The 19992-nt window shown below is 33.0% G+C and overlaps 2 protein-coding genes across 11 annotated transcripts in view; one reads left to right on the top strand and one right to left on the bottom strand.

Annotated features, from left to right (window-relative positions):
• LOC137243199 (pancreatic lipase-related protein 2) overlaps positions 1-17818 on the bottom strand; it is a 28756-nt gene extending 10938 nt beyond the window's left edge. The window contains exons 1-2 of one of the 3 annotated variants that reach the window (XM_067770592.1): positions 17603-17818; positions 12339-12959 (exon numbers count right to left, since the gene is read on the bottom strand). In XM_067770592.1, the coding sequence (XP_067626693.1) occupies positions 12339-12387 (49 nt within the window). In that variant the 5' untranslated portion in view covers positions 12388-12959; positions 17603-17818. The remainder of the gene's footprint in view (positions 1-12338; positions 12960-17602) is intronic. The other 2 variants (XM_067770591.1, XM_067770593.1) reach the window with 2 other exon arrangements.
• Positions 1-19992, top strand: part of LOC137243197 (micronuclear linker histone polyprotein) — a 553070-nt gene that overhangs the window by 514153 nt on the left and 18925 nt on the right. The window lies entirely within an intron of this gene.

Below are 19992 nucleotides of genomic sequence, written 5' to 3'. Positions count from 1 at the left end.
TAATTGGCTTAAGTAAATAAATAAAAATTAAACCGGGTTAAATGAGCCACGAAATGAGCCAAAACTAATGTTATTTTTATTTTACACTTATTTTTACTGGCCGTAAAAAAAAATGTTTAATCAACTTCGCCCTGTCAAAATCCTTCTAAGAACATTGGTAGGTGAAAAATGTATATCGAGGATTTATCCCTAATTGTATTTTATATAAAAGTCTTTACATCGATATTTGCTCCTTAAACACTTGCCAAGGAGATATTCGCCATAAAGGCTATACCTCATTTTTCAGTGCATTTCTAGCCTCTAGTTCATGAAATTTTTTCACTACAAATGTTCAATTTCTTTTACAACCGTTATTTTTTGTACCCACTTTCTCAGAAAATGCCGGTGGAGCGACGAAATTTGAAATACTAGCAAATCCCATATATTCTGTGGGTAGTCTAATACTTATATTACAAATGGAACAGAAAAGCAACAACAATAATTTAGGACAAAAGGTTGTACGTAACTAAAAACAACATGATGTTGAAAAAATATTTTTGCTCTACTTATTTGTACAATATTCCTCTTTGTTTAACAAATCTCATGCAGGGATATTTGGTCGCAGCTGTAAGTAGCGCCAGGATATAAGAGAAAATTTGGGCGATTCAAATATTGCACTTTATATTTGTAGTATATGCGAGCATGCGATACGATATATCGCATACGTAAATCAAAACTGTGACCATATTCTCCAAAATAATTTTCAATTTATACCAAACCACCCCTGGAGGGGTAGTTGAGCTAATGTTTAATAAGTATACAGATCAGTAGGCATCGAATTGGGAAAACCGGTAGTACACTTAACTTCAAAATTTGAGATTTTTGAATTAGCTCCCTCTTTAACTATGTGCGATATGTAAATTCTAAAAGCTTCTCATATTTATTATTTAAGACCAAAATGCTTCAATATTATTTCTACCGCAGTAAACTTAGCGAAATATTTTATTCAATTTAGTTAACAGACCGGCTAGTAAATATGTTGGTATATATATGCAAAATTTCATTCAGCTCTTTTTATTAGTATTATTTAAAACAAACTTCAATAATCACTATACTTATTTTAGCAAACGAAAACAGAAATATGCAAACTTCACTGATCGAAGCACCGTAACTAATTTGGTATTTGAACTTGCAGTAGAATTCAAGTTCATGACTACACTTAATTAACTTTTTTCGCGATGTCATCCACGTCCGTGATATATGCATGTTTTGGGTTGTCTTGATGCCGGTTCTTCTTTCGCATCATGGCCTTCAATCAACGTATTAAAATATTAAGTAATTAAATTCGTATAAAAAGGAAAGAAAGGCGAAAACATATGCAACTGATTGAGTAGCGAAAAAGATACCAAAAACTGGAAATGCGATAAAGCAAAAACGGAGATAAGTACCAGAATAAACTGGGCAAAAGAATATTTTGTAAAGGAAATTTATTTGCGATATTTAGACAGTTAGACAGTTTGATTTGAGATATTAACAGTGTCGAAACTCCTGGAAATTAATTAAAAATGACTTATATATATAAAAAGAAGTGTACATTTTGATTGTCACTCCATAACTCGAGAACGGATAGAAAGATTGCCATGACATTTTTAGGAAAGATACAGAAAGGAGAGATGATGGTTAGTTGATTTTGAAATCCCAAATCGGTTTAGCCATTCTTGAGTTAGGATTTTTTTTTTAGAAAAAATTCAATAGGTATATAAAATTCTTCTGTCACGGTGTTAGAGGCTTAACTCCTCCGAAATGGCTGAACTGATTCTCATCAAATTTTGTGAGCATATTGGGTAGGTCTGAGAATCGGCCAAAGTCTACCTTTTTTCGCTACGAGCATAGGGTCTTGAGATCAAAACGTGGACCCGGATACACCTAGAATATGTTTATACAATATGAATATCAGATGAAAGCTGTTGATGAGTGTTATTGTACAGGATAATTTTCATACAACTGGGAGGCTAGGGTCTCGAGATATAGCATAAAACGTGGACCTGGATACACCCAGAATATGTTTTTACATTATGGGTATCAAATTGAAGCTGTTGATGTATGCTTTAGTACAGAGTAAATTTTACACCGCTAAGTGCCTAGGGTCTCGAGATATAGGCCAAAACATGGGCCCGGATACCCCTAGAATGTATGTGTGTTATGGATATCAAATGAAAGCTGTTGCTGAGAGCTCTAAAGTTCATTGTGATATTCGATTTAGTCGCATCAACCTGGCAAAACTGAGAAATATGCATGCGAAGCCGAAATAAAGGCAATAATTAATAATACCCACATACCCATTTACATACGTCCTATTCGATTTGCCTGAAATTTCGTATATAAATTTACATATATTAATATTTAAGATGTTTTTTTCTGGGAAGTATACCAGAGACGGACTGGGACTGGGATTAGGACTAGGACTGGGACTGAGACTGCGACTCGGAGTGGGAGTGGAACAAAATACATTCCACCCTCTGGGACTGGCAATAAGAGATGAAGAGGGAGGAGAAAAACTTGAGAGAAGAGAAAAGAGAGAAGCAGACTGAGAAAGAGATAGAATGAGACGAAGATGGAGATGAAGCGAAAAAGACGGAGGGCGGAGTGAATAAAAAGATTAGGAAAAAGTGTAGAGGGGTAGGGCAGAGTTAGACGAAAAAAGCGTATTAAAATGTATGCAGATAGGCCAAATTTAGGGCAGAACAACGTCTGCCTGGTCTGCTAGTAATATATATACTTTAGGGGCAAATTTTGTCTAACGCAAGAAGTAATTTTTGGTCGTGTGAACCAATTTTCGTATGATATTCACTTCAGTGAGTAAAGTGCATTTGTGAAGTTTGTGGTACGTGAGTACTGCTACTCAAAGTGTGACGGCGTCATACATAACATGGCTCCTAAAGAGTAAGTGAATAGTGGAGGACAGATCAATTGGTGGTTTTATGCCGTCTGTTATATAAGATATATGTACATAACAGAATTTAGACGAACTCGGCGTCACGATCATAATTTTAGAAATTCCAGTAGAATTACAATACGCGAAAAGTACACTACAGACTAACTAACAAAAACAGCGTTCGAATAAATTGTGACGTACAAAATTTGAAATAAGTCATAAAGTAGTAAGCCTTCTTTGTTGGGAAAAATGAGAACAATTCTTGCAACTGCTCTGTTAAGGGCTTTATGATATTTTCAGAGGATTTGAGTGAGAAGAGCAGGGATTAACATGAACAAATTTTAAGCGTTCTTGGTTACTTCTGAACAATGTCAAGTAGTCTTTAATTGGCTAACGCTATGACAGTGTTGCCAATCTGCTTTTTAATCTTCAAAACGTATATTCCTTTGAGTAATATCATTTAATATGCAGTTTTTTCTGTAAAAGCAAGCAAAACGGCCTAGCCAGAAAAAAGTAGAAACATTGGACTATCTTAGAAAAAGTTTCGTACCTTTTTGAATAACTCCTACGTGTTCTTGCGAAGTTTATAGTTCCTTTGGCCTCAAAAAATGCTCTCGTTTCGCTAAGTTTGCTGGTTTTCTATCGCAAGAGGGACTTTGGAAAAAATTTTGGCTGAATATTTTGGATAAGCATATCGCCTATATTTCAAAGTAAAACTCTTGGACGCGGACAAACCATAAAATTTCTCGTCCATAATAGACCTTTCGTTAATAAAACAATTGCTAAATTTTTGAGACAGTGTTTGGGATTCACATCGTTCGGAAAGAGTTCAACTCTTTTTTCTCTAACTGTTGGACTTCTTCTGGAAAACGGGAATGAATTTTCCTTTCTATTTACTTCACTGATGGCCATTTTTCTCCCAGGACCAAGGTTTCAAGTAACAAAAAAATCATTCTAGAATTTTTACACCCCACACAAAAATTAGTTTTGGGCGTTCTTTGGTTCCCAAGCAATGTTTTATAACATAAGCTTAGAGTCGTCATGCAAATATATAAAAACAGGTTTGTAGTAGGGTGAAGCAAAATATAGGAACATGGTAAATTTGTCTTGTTTTGTATTTTATTCGTTCGGTAACTACACTTTTTGAGAAAATGTTTATAAGGCACCGATAAAGGCGATGTTATTGTCAGTTTTTCAAAATAAATTGCCTTAATAAGCTGATCCATTTATATCTTATCTACATTCTTTGTGTATGGGTTTTTTGAAAACACTTATTCTGTTTCAAACGTTTTTCCAAAACCTCTTTGGGCATTTTTAGCTGTTTTCTTGAAGATTTTTCTGTTCTTCTTCCTGAGTAAGGAAATATCAGAGCTCCTCGATGGTGGTTTCTGCTTTTTCTTTGCTCCGAAAAAGTTGTGCTCAGATAGTGTTTGTAAATCAATTCCGAGACAATTCCGTTTTTAAACCGGCAGCCGGCGTAGGCTGAAATTCGATAAAGTATATTGATATGATGGGGAATACAGCCAGGTATCTGGCAGATCTAAATGCTTTACCAGTCAAAGTCAATTTAGGATGAAGCTGAGTTAATAACATCATGGTTCTTTTCGTACTGCTTTGCTATGTAGGCAGGTGCTATTCAGATGCCATAAGTAGACATCTTATAGTATTCGGAGTTTTGGCGGACCTTCAAATTTCTCCAGTGGATTTAATTTAGATCCCGGATAAATATTAGCGACGCGGGACAAAAGATCGTCCACGGTCTCTTTAGACAAGGGGGAAAAATGGCTCCTCTATTTCTTCGAGTTGAGTATCTGGTTGATCATCTCAAAAGCTTTTGACAGTAGAAGCGCCATGAGCACTAAGTATTTCGATGGCCCCGAGCAGCCCCGAGTTCGTTGCGAACATTTTTTTTTATCTTATCTCTCGCTCAGTTCAGTAAACTGTCTCAACTCCCATTCTCCGTTTCATTTTGTACTAACTCGTGAGTTACGTTGGTTTCATCTCATCTCGAATGCTGCGATGTACACTATATCAAATCAATCGCGTCTTTTCGTAATGTCTCAACTCCCGGCGTTGCTTATATACTATCTCAACTCATTTTTTTGCCATTTTTATTTTTTTTTTATTTTTCAAATACATATTTCCATTGTGATTTATCTGAGAAAATCCCAAAGCAATCAAAAATATATTGTAACGAATTTACTGTAATTCCCCTTATTTGCAATTTTCTGCCAACGTTCGTATCGCTAAACTGTTGAATAAATAACTCTAATATTGAATAATGGAAAAATGGCCTTTATTAAAGTACTTCACAATAACACTTATACTTTGCAACGAATAGCTTGCTTAATAACCAAACTGATGGATAGCTCAAATGAAACTGAATTCCAGCGCCTCTACATTTGCTGCCTTTTATACTCTCTGATTTTGTTGTTCGTTCTTCTAGGCGCTTCTATTTCCAGAATCTACTAGTTGGCCATCAGCTCTCAAATTTCTCAGATGTAACTACAATTGCACGATTTTATAGCTTCTCTCATTGCATACTTTCAGGAGTATCTCAGATATATGCATGTGGTTGTGCCTTGCTTCTCAGCTGCGTATACATATGTGTAGACATAATGACTGATTCGTTTATGTACAAGTGACTGTCTGCTTTATTGTTGTTATGAATTTGTTTACTTAGCATCAGACTAGGGATGTGAGCATCACTTAGTGTCACTCATATTCGTCACAATATTTATATATTTAAATATGTTTAAACCGAATAGCTCAACTTAGTTTGAGAAAAATGTTCCTTTCAATTTTATCTCAACTCGCGTATACATGCCATGTAGGGGAATCAGTAACTAGTGAGACAAATTTCTGGTTCAGAACTAGATCTTTAGTGCCAAAAAAGAAGTAGTCCGACAGTAACTAGATTTTCTCTAGTTCAAAAATCTACAATTGACATAATAAAGTCACTTTTCGATACGCCTTCGACGCAGAATACAAAGAACTATTTATTAACAAAAAAAGCAAAGGCCGTCCTTTAAGTTTTCTCAACTACAATCTCAAATGGGCCTATCAAACTGCACTGTCGATTGATCATTTGAAATTTTAAAGATTTATTAACATTGTGCAATTCTGGGGCAATTCCTTCTATTCGACACGCGTTCTATAAGTCTCTTAATGCAATGGACAAAAAAAATGCAGGACAGAATTCCGATAATGATGAGTAATTTTTTTCTACCTTCAGACGAGTTTAAGTGAAGTGCCTTTTTTATTATTTATTATTTTATTAAGGTTAAGTAATCGTATTATATTTCGTTATTAGAAAAAAACAGAAACATAATAATTATAAGTTTTGTTATTTTTGAAATAAATTTTATTTTTCTTTCATAATAGTTATTCCGTTGTTGTTCTTTTGTTTTAACAGTAAACAGGTGTTTGGGATAGACGTTGGAAAGTAGTTATTATTTGAGGGAGGAAACTAAAAAGCACCTTTTTTTCAAAAAAATAAACCAAACGTTGATAAGAAAATATTATTGAAAAAAATGTGTCTTTCGTTTTATAAATTTTACAAAATCAAAGTTTTGAATAAATTTTGAAATTCGGGCAAAGTGTTCAATGTATCAATTTCAAATAATAGGTTGTTTTATTCTGAAGCTTCATGCAGTCAAGACAAAAAAATACAACATGTCAAAATACGAAATTTTTCATGAAATTCAAAGGAATAAACGCCGCTTAGCTAAGCACCTTAAATTATAGGTGCTTAGAATTTCACTCGCTTGTAAAATTTTTTGTTTGCTTTTCCCCTACAAGTATTTCTATTGATTGAAAATACTGAAAATTCTTTTGTTTAAATTGAAAATATAAGTTAAGTTGTATTATATATAGTCAAGTTGAAGGATATTACGTTTCTACATTATTTTCATTACTTTTATGTTATAAGGACTCGATTTGGATTTTTTTTTTTACCTTAAACATTAAAGTAGCTCGTTCTCGAAATTGTACGAATCAGAGTTGATATAGTATATAAGCTACGCCGGGAGTTGAGACATTATGAAAAGACGCGATTGAGTTGAGATAGTTTACATCGCATCATTCGAGATGAGATGAAACGTACGTAACTCACGAGTTAGTACAAAATGAAACGGAGAACGCGAGTTGAGACAGTTTACTGAACTGAGTGCGATATAAGATAAAACAAAATGTTCGCAACGAGTTGGTACAAAGCTGCCCGGGGCCATAGATTTGCTGGTGTGGTTTTATTGCGTCCGCTGTTTGTGTGAGATTACATGCCAATAAACGCGGTGTTAGTTCTATGCTTTTTACGGGCCATGCTTATAATTGGCCTTTAGTAGTTAGCGGTTTAATAAAGGAGCAGAATCGTTTGAATTCTCTCCGCTACTACGACTTGTCCTTTCTTAAGATTGACAAAAAAAGAGTAATGAACTAGAGAGATGCGCCTGGGCCTACATATTTTAATGGCGTCGCCTTTTGAACGGCTTTTTAGAACTGTGTGGTCGTGATGGTAAAAAGCGGAAAATAGATTCTTATGGCTTGTTGTGTGACCTTGTTTACCTACAGTTTAACCGAGGTTGTGTTCGCCTACAAGTTGTCTGAAAAGTATGTTCTATGCGAAAAAATTAATTTATGCAGCATGAGGCAATTAGAAAAAAGTTGTACAATAGCAAGTCTTGACTTTGATTGTTTGTCAACAGATCCACCATCACAGGAAAGCGGACATGAATACTATTTCAAGGAGAAAAGCCCTAAAGAAATTCGCTAGCTGAGCTAGAAATAGCTTTCGTCTTGTCCGTCCTAATGTTGCGTTGTTTCAATTTTTCCCAAAATATTTAATAAGATATATGTATAATAAAATAATTTTCTTTAAAAATGCTTTAATCCAATTGCTGATATTAATTGCGAGTTGACAAATATAAAAAGATTTTTTCGTATGTTTGCTACAAGTACATCACAAATTCAGCTACCCCTTTATATTCCACGTCACCCTCACTCAACGCTTGCAGACATACCGCAGTCACGGTAAGGATTCATAATTATAGATTAGTACAGCTTTGTAGTAATTAGATTATAATGGTTTCGTTTAGACGGGTTCATGATTTGCTAGACTGAATAATTATGTGGTAACAATGTAAAATTTTACTAAAACAAGTAAGGAAGGCTAAATTCGGGTGTAACCGTACATTACATACTCAGCTAGGAGCTATGGAGGCAAAATAAGGGAAAATCACCAGGTAGGAAAATGAACCTAAGGTAACCCTGGAATGTGTTTGTATGACATGTGTATCAAATGAAAGGTGTTAATGAGTATTTTAAAAGGGAGTGGTGGTAGTTGTATATGTGAAGGCGTTTTCGAGATATTGACCAAAATGTGGACCAGGGTGACCCAGAACATCATCTGTCGAGTACCGCTAATTTATTTATATATGTTATACCACGAACAGTATTCCTGCCAAGATTCCAAGGGCTTTTGATTTCGCCCTGCAGAACTTTTTTATTTTCTTCTACCTAATATGGTAGGTGTCACACCCATTTAGCAAAGTTTTTTCTAAAGTTATATTTTGCGTCAATAAACCAATCCAATTACCATGTTTCATCCTTTTTTTCGTATTTGGTGTAGAATTATGGAATTTTTTTCATTTTTCGTAAGTTTCGATATCAAAAAATGGGCGTGGTCATAGTCGGATTTCGGCCATTTTTTACACCAATACAAAGTGAGTTCAGATAAGTACGTGAACTGAGTTTAGTAAAGATATATCGATTTTTGCTCAAATTATCGTGTTAAAGGCGGAGAGGAAGCACAGATGGTCGACTGTGTATAAAAACTGGGCGTGACTTCAACCGAGTTCGCCCTTTTTCACAGAAAACAGTTATCGTCATAATATCTATGCCCCTACCAAATTTCACAAGGATTGATAAATTTTTGTTCGACATATGGCATTAAAAGTATCCTAGACAAATTAAATGGAATAGGGCGGAGCCACGCCCATTTTGAAATTTTCTTTTATTTTTGTATTTTATTGCACCATATCATTACTGGAGTTGAATGTTGATATAATTTACTTATATACTGTAAAGATATTAAATTTTTTGTTAAAATTTGACTTTTAAAAAAATTTTTTTTGAAAAGTGGGCGTGTTCGTCATCCGACATTGCTAATTTATATTTAGCACATATATAGTAATAGTAGTAACGTTCCTGCCAAATTTCATCATGACATCTTCAAACGACTGCCAAATTACAGCTTTCAAAACTTTTTAATTGCCTTCTTTTAAAAGTGGGCGGTGCCACGCCCATTGTCAAAAATTTTGCTAATTTTCTATTCTACGTCATAAGTTCAACTCACCTACCAAGTTTCATCTCTTTATCCATTTTTGGTGAATAATTATCGCACTTTTTCGGTGTTTCGAAATTTTCGATATCGAAAACGTAGGCATAGTTATAGTCCGATATCGTTCATTTTAAACAGAGATCTGAGATGAGTGCTCAGAACCCTACATAACAAATTTCATCAAGATACCTCAAAATTTACTCAAGTTATCGTGTTAACGGACAGACGGACGGACGGACATGGCTCAATCAAATTTTTTTTCGACACTGATGATTTTGATATATGGAGTCTATATCTACCTCGATTCCTTTATACCTGTACGACCAACCGTTATCCAATCAAAGTTGATATACTCTGTGAGCTCTGCTCAACTAAGTATAAAAATTACATTTCATAGCGCGTATACATGCCTGAACAAATTTACTCTTAGGTGTTACTAAAACCATCAAAAAAATTACATAAAAGAGAAGAGCTCAAATGTTTGTATATAAGTTTTATAATATAAAGTTAAATAATAAGAATAAATATGTGAGATAACAAAGAACGTTTTGTTAAAGCACTTATTCGTAAGTTAAACTCAATAAAGCAAACATTAGAAGAATAACTTAACCAGTAAAAACATGAAAATATTCAATTAACCAGAATGCCAAAACTTAGGGGCAATGAAACTGAAAACTTCAAAAGAAGTACTTTGTATATGAAGAAATAAGTTCAAGTCCAATGCGTTAAATAATGAGTATTGAGTATATTTTGTTATGGATAGTATGTACTTATGTATGCACATTAAAATACCAAACAATTTAGTGGTTGTTTAGCGAAAGGTAGTTAATTACATATGCAAACAATGTTTAATTATTTGTAGTTGGCAGAAACATGTGTAGCAGCCTTAGGGGTATTCACACAGCAAGTTGTTTTTTATTCTGCTTAGTTGGCTATGACAATAGTTCGTCGGTTCCATGGCAGACTAAGACATTTGGCTATACGCATTTAAAAGCAGCACAGTTCGATAGTTGTTTGTTTCCATGGAAAGCCATGAATCTAACAAACGCAATGTTTTAGTCTTTATCGCAAGTAACGAACAGTGTTAGTTTTAAAAACGAATTACGAAATGTTTTGGCCTTTCATAGGAATCTGAGAGGGGCTAATTTCTGAAAATATGGTTTTGTAAATTCTCTTCCAACAAAGTACAACTCATAAATGTTTTATATATTTCGATAAGCTTTGAGAATTTCTTTTGTCGGATTTTCGCTATAAAACGCTTTAAAAACCTTGAATTTTTTATAGGAAAAGTTGTTGAAACCTACAATAAAAAATTAAGACTTAATGCGCACACTTTATGAGAAAGCTTCAATGGTCCACAAATTTACAGGTAAATTTTTTGAATTAAGGTGCACAAAATTTTTTTTTTAAATATTCACAGCATTCATTTTACTTCGCAAAAACGGGATTACTCTCTATCCCAATCAAGAAGCTAATAAGCCTAACACAAAATTTTATAGTTTAATAGCTCCGCAACTGAATCGTGACCTACTTGAGGGTAATGTTGCCCTAAATATGATTTTATCATACACATATTAAGCAGACGAGGCTCTGGAAAACGTTAATTTCCTGCTGAAACTGGGGAGTGGAGAGCGGGATGGTTCAGAAGATTCAATATGGTCATACTAAATCGTTCCTTAGGTGGTCGGGCTTTTACCTTAATAGTGCATGATACCACAACGTGTCGGATCAATATTCGATAAAAGGCCATCAACATCGGTAACACATCGCAAAGATCTTTGGGAGTGTTTTTATTTTTACAGCAACAACAACAACTATCTATCCAATCTTTTTCTACTTTTTCTTCCGGTTCTCTCCATATTCCTATCCGCTATTTCTTATCTCTTTGTCTTTCTCATTCTATTTCTCCCTCCCACTTCCAAACTAATTTCCACTCCCACTTCCATTATCTCTCTCCATTGTGCTCCCATAGCTCAACAGAATATTGGATCCCTGCTTCTAATAATTGCGGAGATTTCGAACAGGAGTCGTAACATCGCCTAATTTTCCAAAATGCTATACGAATTCCATACAGAGAAGGTATGGAGTGCATATTAGACTGGGTCGATTTATTAACCGATATCGCGCCATCGATTTTTCGATAGGATTTGGGCTCAGGAAAAAAAGTTTCACTACGCATACCCACAAAAATAATTTTTGAGCCTGCGAAAGAAAATGGCGAAAGGGTAAATTTTTCAACCAAAACACTCCCCAATATCCACAAAATATTTTTTTCAATAGCCTTTTATCGCCAACGTTTTTACAACATTTTTTTGAAAAAAAATATTTTTGAAAAAAAATTATTTGGTGCGATATCGGTTAACTTTCGTCCATACAAATCGACCCAGGTTAGTGCATATAGATTGAACCAAATACATAGACCCGGATTATTGGCAAAATGAAATTTATATTGCCTGGGACGTCGCCAATCCTCCTTTTCCAGAATATTTTAAAACCAGAAAAATAGCGGAAGACTACGACAACCTACTATGAAAATTTCGTTAATATCGGCTAAGTACTTTGGACGCCCATTGAACAAACACCATACACATGAATTTTCGCTCATAAGATAAATTTGCATATAAAACAAATGACTGGATTATACTAGATTATGATCCGGTTCTACATATGAGAATAATATAAGTAGCTTAAGATCTTTAACTTTCATATTAGAATCTATTATTTTAAAGAACAGCGGCCCTAGTTCTACCTGATTTCCAAGACTACTTTTCTAAGGCAGTCGTCTTACTAACAAATTTTTTTGCCATATTTAAGCAATAATACAATATACATCACTTCGATCCTGATTGTTTTTTTTTTTTCATAAAATTCTGAATCAAAAATTTAAATAAAAAATAATAAAAAAATAGTTCCGTCTGAATAATCCAATGTAGAAAGAATTTATTCCATAGAAGTACGACCCAATCATTTCTGACAAATCTGTAATAGCACCCCGAAAAAAATACCAACGCTTTTCCTTCCTTCCAGTAATGAGAAACTTCTGGAAACCGTTATGTTCATGAATTTTATACAAAATCTATTGCTTACCTAATAATAGCGAGAATACTCCACATAACGTCGAGGTAGCAGGAAGCATTTTCGCATGTGTGAAAAATCTTATTTGGATTATTATTGATAGCCTTCAAGAATTTATACACTTATTTTATCTTGTCCTTTAAAAATGTTTCACATGCACATGTATGTGTTTATTATTTTCTTTATCAAAAAATTTTTACATTTTTTATGCTTGTAGACAAATCAAATAATTTACATTTTTTATCATTTTATAAAATTTTATCTTTTTTCATTCTATTTTTAATCAAACCGTTTTTATTAAAAAATATATATAAAATATCCTTTAAGCACTTTCTGTTACTGTTTTTCAAAAACAATAATTACTACAATTTCTTTTTAAATATTTATTACGTTTCATTTCTTCTATAAATTTTATTATTAAGAAATAATACAATTTGGCACTTTCCTTTACACTTTCACAATATTTCTTTTGAGCTTGCCAAATTTGTATCCTTGAATTTAAAAGTTCTTATATCACATTATCCTTTTCATTTCACCAATCACCGATGCCGCGCGCTTATTTTGCAACCAATTCCATGCGAGTTGAAATCCATACTAAATTCTTGTCATGTGAAGATGTGCTACCTACAGCTGCTACATTGACGAACAACAAAGGCAAATCGAAAAAAGGTTGCTAAATTAAAAAAGTAAATAAATCAAGAACAAAATAGCAAATTGTATGAGTTCATAGTCAAGAGTGCGCCTCATTATGAATCAGCTGTTGCTGGTGTTGCTGTTTAAAAGCAATAACAAAAATTATTGTAAATAAATAAAATGAGCTAAAAATAAAAATAATAATAGCAAAGCAAAACAGCATAAAAGCAAAGTCAAAAACAAAACAAAGTAAAAATACTTATTAACTAACAATAAAAGACTTAAGCAACGAACTCGCACAAACGCGTTTATCATATTCTACCAATTTTAGTGCATAAAGACAGCGTGACGTCACAAATAAGTACACGTTAGAGCGTGTAGTTAAAAACGGAAGCAGTAGCCGGTTGTGGTTATTGTTATTATTGCCTTTGTTTTTTTTTTTTTGTTAACATTTGATCATTTGTAAACAAAGCAGCAGCGCGCTTAAAAATTGTTATCTTTGACTGTGAGTAAATGCGGCCCCTTTTGTGATATTGTAATGCAAAACGTGTACTTGTAATTTTTTGTTGCTGTTTTAATATTTTTTCATTTATTTGCAGATGCACGTTTGCTTAAGAGTGCCAAAATAAACGCTTGTTTACATTGTGGATTCGTCAGATTTGTTTATTTATATTTTTTGTTACTCATATGCCAAGTTTCTTAATGTTAAAGGCAAATTAAAATTGTTTGCCCTAATATTCAGCTTGCTTATAACAAATGCGTACGGCAAATTTTGCAGATTTGTGTTAGGAAATTTATTTAAATTAAAATTACTTTTTTTATTTAATAATTTGGGAAGAATTTAAACAACGTGACACCAGGACGGATAAGACGACAGCTGTTTATTTTCTCCCGGGAGTGGGATTTGAACCCACACTCCTACGATGGTTGAAGTGTTACAAACGCGTTGAACCACGTCATGCCTTAGTTATTTTAAACCTTATCCCAATTGCCTTCTTTGCATATTTTCTTTATTCATGGTCCATACTTCGTATGGCATCATATGGTAACGTTATGCGTTGGTAAGGCGGTTTCAGAGAAACTTGGTGTTGTTGCGTTTGTTCTATTTATAGAACTACAACGAATTAACACCAATGTTGTCTATTTGCATGAGTTTTTTTTTTTAAGCGGGACTACCCTTATTGCTTTAAACAGCTGTCGCCTTGTCCGTCCTTATGTCACGTTGCTTAAATTTTCCCAAATTATTAAATAAATTATAAATTAAAAATTGCTTCAAATAAAGGTTTTCATACATTTAAAGCAATAAGGGTAGCTCCCGCTTAAAAAAAACTTATAAAATTACTTTTATTTTTTTTGAAGGTATGCCCCGGCCTTTTTCAACAAACCTTAGACAAATTCGGAATATACGTACATTTAATTTTGTTTATTATTATTATTTTTTTTTTTTAACTTCAAGATTTCACAATTTATTCAAAGTATTTATTTTTTATTCGCATTAAAAACGAGTTTAAAAATAAAATTTTTTAGTCTAAGAATCCAAGTTGTTAAGCATAATTTTTTTTGAATACTTTTATTATCTCAAGAAGAATTTCCGAGCTCTAGGCCACACTTCTTGATATAACTTTTGAAAGGCCGAAAATAAAAATAAAAACAACATCACTTTTATTATCTTTAAAATTTAACTTTTATAACTAAATGCACCAAAAATGCGTAATCGAAAGAAATTTTGAAAAAAAAAAAAAAATCCGCTCAGGCAGATAAGCGCCGATTAATGATGATGCAATTTTCTGTTCTTCTTTTGATTTTTTTGAAGTTTTTTATTCAACTAGTTTTATTTTAAAGCTGATTTTCTTTGAGAAAGGAAAACCATTTCCATATATTACAAGCCTAATAATGGGCTTTTTTTTTCTAAAGTTTAAAAATTGTACCTGCTCGCTTAGTAAAAATTTTCAATTTATAAAAAAAAAACACACAAATTAAGCAACATAGTTATTTTCGCTTAGTTTGTTTTTGTCAATTAAAGATTTATTCTAAGAAAAAATTTAAAAAAAAAAACGCTAAGATTTCCCTAGCGCTCCTGAATAAATTTTTTGCATTTTTTTATACGTTTTTGAAATTGTTCTTGAAATCTTGATTTTAATTGTTTTTAAGGTGCCTCTATCCAAAAGCATATAAATATATCCCGCACAATGGTCATGTTTCAACTTCAATTTCTTTAAATTTCATAATTTTCCTCTTACTGAAAAGCCCTATATCTACGATCTAGACGTTTTTGAAAACAAAAATGTGCTTCGAATCTTTTTAAATTTTTTTTCTTTACTGTATTTTCAATAATAAACAACGAAAATTCAGCTTTGTAGCTCATTGAGGTTTGGCCTCGCTATTAGTAGGTATTAGCTTCAAAATGAAGTTAAAGTTTGGTGCTTTTCTAGGATGTATTGACAACATTGGTGTTATTTGTTTTATCGGCCAATTTTTTTTTTTTTTTTAAGATCTTGAGCTTGAAACTAGTTCAAGGCCTTAACAATCACTTTTATTGTCATTATTGTTGTTATGATTTATATTTTCTTCGTTGCTATACTCCTTCATGGGCAACATTTCATAATTAAGGCCATGCTAAACTATTACGTCCATGTATGTAAGTTTAATTAGGTCCAAAAAAATTTAAATAGGTCTTTGTTAAAACAAACTATTTGTATTCACGTCATATACAACTAAGGATTTTCGCCTGTGCAGCGCTAGTGAAGACCTTCGTCGAATGTTTTTGTTATTCTTACAACAAGAATACCAAAACTATTGTATTACACCTTATTTATGTTAAAAATTTCGCTAAACCAATGGAATTCTAAATATAGTTACAAAAATTGTAACTCACTGTTGTTGTTCTTATACCCTAAAAATCAGATAACTAAGATAAGAGGAATGTTAAAGTTATGGATTGTAATTTAGAATTTATAAATCTGGCTCGATCGGATCAGCATCTTCTGGTTCTATGCCGACTGCCGCGGGGATATGATAACCCCTCACATATTTTAGTAATTAATTACTTGGTAACATACATAATGAATTCAACTGTCAGGGATTTTTTTGGGATCTTCTGATCAAGTTTGTATAATATATTAGAAGTACATATCTTTTATTTCCGACTCTCAACGACAAATCAACAGAGCAGATGGCATTTTTAAGGATGGAAGCACATTCAAAAGTTTTATGATCACTTCCAGGTGGGACTGTAAAACTTTTCATCACACCCGAAGCCCGCTAAAGTGCGCAAAGTTACTACAGTTCAACTAAATAATGGATAACACCTCTTCCCTTTATGTTCAGTTTTTCGATGAAAGTTTCAAGTGCAGTTGAAGTTGAGATCAGTTTACTTTAGACGCATTCCTTGAATTTTACTGCTTATCACAGTTTACGTTTTTTTATTTTTATTCGATGCCAACAGTAATGTAAACTCGCACTGATCCTGTGTATCCCTTCTAATTTCTGTAATGGCTTTCGTAGAAAGGTATTTATTTTTCTACTCCTATTTTTTTAAAGCGGGTAAAAATTTTACCCTCTTCTGACCGTTAAAATAATACATTACTATGTCTTTTTTTATTTATTTCACATGGTGATTCGACTATGGCTCACTTCATGGGATTATTTCATGGGCTAAACAAATTTGACTTAAAGAAAATTTTAAGAATTTTCGTAAACGTTGGACTCAGATTGAAGGCCATGAAGAAACCTACTTCATAGATGTTGTATTTTGATAAAAAATTTTTGCTGGGCGTAATTAGTTGTTATCTCTTTTAGGATTATAACGCATACTAGCAATGCCTATTCATTTCTAGCAACAGTTTTTGCGTACTTGTTACGGGTGGGACAAACTTTATTCATATTTATTTATTAAGTCATTGAAAGAAGTCTTACTGACTAGATTTACAATTTAACAAATTAACTTAAAACTAAATAACAATAAATTCAAGGATCAGATAAATTTCCCCGATTGTAACTTAAACAAAGACCTGGGCATTGCAAAGTCTAGATTAAGCCTTCTAGAGAGATTATTAAACTATTGTCTCTTTATTGTTGAATAATTCCTTAAAAACTTCAAAGAAATCAAAGCAGTATTATTGGATATATTTAAAACGAGTTTCTAACATTATTTAACAAATATCAAAAAAGAAAGACTTGCAAAATTTAAAATAACAACTTTAGACTTTTTTTGTCACTGGTGGGACTGAGCTAACACTATTTGATAGATCTAATAATAAGAATATAAGGCTTATATAATTTTGTGTTTTAATCAGCTCCATTAAACAATGATGAGTTAATGCAATCATTTTTCTTACTAATCACTCAAGTTTTAAATTGTATATTTTTTGACAGCTTTTTCAAAACAGGTTTTTTCTACCTAATTGAAATAGTTAAATCAGCACTTTACTTTAAGAGATCGTTCCTCATATGGCCGAGATAGTACCTTAATGGTACTTTGTTACCGCAATGTACCGCAATAATTCACACTCTCATGAAACCAAAAGAAATTTAAAATAAAATTTCATAAATTCTTGAAACAGAATAATTCTTAGTGTGTAACATAAATGAATTTGGGTATATCACTTGCATACACACTTTGTTGCTCTATAAAAAGCACTCACCGTCTTTCACGCATGTAAAAACAATCTCTTATTTCTTAAACCATATTAACTTAATTGAATTCTGACTGACAGCTACCCAAATCAATGTCGCGTGCGCGAACTCAAAACCTTTTGATTTTACATTGTGTATTACTTTTTTCGTCGTTGAATTGTAGCAACCTTTATTTATTACACAATTGGCAACAACAATAGCGCACTTCTTTATTAGAACTCGTACCTATCCATCTCATTTTCTACTTAAGTACATACAGACGCGCACATATTTAAGCAATTAGCTTATCAACTCTCACATTAAGTATTTAATTGGTTTTTTTATATTCTGCAACAACAACGTCTGCTTTGGTGGTTTGTGTGGGAAATTTAATTTCCGTATTCTCTGTTTCGTTTCTCTTTGCCATTTTGGCACAATCAGCATAATCTCAAATCGTGTTTGGGTTTATAAAATTTTGTATACGCCATATAGTTTTTAGTTTTTTGTGATTAGCATTCATTGTGTATATCCAGTTTTAAGCGAGCTCTAAATCAGTTCCTGAATATATTTATTTCCTAGACCTGTTGCCAAATATGAATGAAATAAAAAATGCGTAATACATAATTAATAACTTTTTTTTATAGAACACCTAATTATTTATATATACAAATCTACATATACATTTTTGTAATAAAACAAAGCAGAAATGTTTTTTTCCAACACTTCCATTAAATTTGTTCACATTAAGATTTACAATTTTACATGTTTAAAAATTTTATATGTGTACACGTATGCTTGTAAGTAATAAATTTAAGTCAAATATGGAAACTCGTAGTAAATTTGCTACAAAAATATATGGTGCTAAAGACCTTTCATCATGAATAAATGTTTTAGTACAGAAGAGAATTTTATTTTATTAATGTCGACCTCTTCACCCAAGTCTTTCAGTAGTCAGCTTCATATCATTTCATGATTAAAGTTCTCAAAGTCAAAACTCAAAATACTGGTAGCACTTTTTTTCTTCATACGACTTTAAACAAGAAAGGCGATTTTAATAGGGACCACCAAAAACCGAACATAAATTAAAAATTCCAGTTGCTCAAACAGTACAGACTTTCCAATTTCTTAATTTTTTTTTTAAGACTTAAGCTGTAGACATTGGTGCTTTATCGGTAACCGTATCGATAACCTTATAACAGCTGATTCGACCAACCTTATGGTAATCAATGCAATCGATTATTGGTGCCGCTAAGGTCTTAACCGTATCGTAGCCAACCAATTGGTTTTTAGTTTACCGTCGTAACGATAAACAGCTGATTACGTTAGGGATACGACTACAGCGATATGACATACGGCACCAATGACTCACGCTTTACTCCCTTGAAAATATCTTAGAGTTGAACATCAATGTATGTGTCTTCGCAGCAGCGATAACCCTGTTACCATGTCGCTGTCACTGCTGGGGTATACATACCATTCGGTTCTCTCTGCTCCATTCGAGTGTTTGATTTATGTGCGCGTTCGCTCAGAGAGCACAACCTGTTCACTTTTGAATTGGAAGAGAAACTCATCTTAGATAATACCTAAAAAAACTTATGAGGATTTCTGGACAACGCACTAAAAATAAAGACTAAATTTATTTAGCAGTTTCCCCATAGATTGGATAAATACAGGTGAGTCAATGCGAACATTCTATTATATACTGCTATTTGTCGAGTCGGAATTTAGGATACCATCAAACGATTAAACAGTGCTGTATAGAAATGCTCTATACTTTTTTTCTCAATATCTGTTTATCTAACCATCAACAAATTCATTAGACGATTGGGCACAGCACATTTGAAATTTTCTTTGTAATATTTTCCATGGTTCTAAATTTCACCCTGTACAAAAAATCAACAATAAAAAAAGACATTTGAGATTCTTTAGCGGGAAGGAAATTAACACATAACAAAAACCTTGTTTCATAAATAGTGTGAATCTTGGAAGTAGAGGCATTTTGGCACCAGTGGTGTACAATGCGGGCATTGAAGTATTACAGACTAGCTCCCGTGATCTCTAAGGATGGACAATAAAGTCAAGGTGAGATTCTCTCAAGGAGATAACGAGGAATGGCAGAGAAGGAGTTATCTCACATTACACCGAATGGTCCAATACGTGTGGCGGTGTTGAAATATGTAGAATGAAAAGTGCTTCCGGGTACTCGTTTGAATATTCAGCTCACGCAGACATTGCGGTAAAGACATAAATATATTGGAGTACTTTCGTCTCAAATACTGCCAAGGCAAATTACGAAATGTATATGAACACAGTTTTATAAAGAGAGAATATTATAGCGTAATTTTCGTTCGTGGGAGTTTATTTTTTAATGTCAAGTGGAACGATTTTCCGTCATCCCTTCACAAATTTGCTTTAGAAC

This window comes from Eurosta solidaginis, chromosome 3, assembly GCF_040869045.1.
Source record: "Eurosta solidaginis isolate ZX-2024a chromosome 3, ASM4086904v1, whole genome shotgun sequence".
In the NCBI taxonomy this organism is placed as follows: domain Eukaryota; kingdom Metazoa; phylum Arthropoda; class Insecta; order Diptera; family Tephritidae; genus Eurosta; species Eurosta solidaginis.
This window is presented reverse-complemented; position numbering and strand designations above follow the sequence as displayed.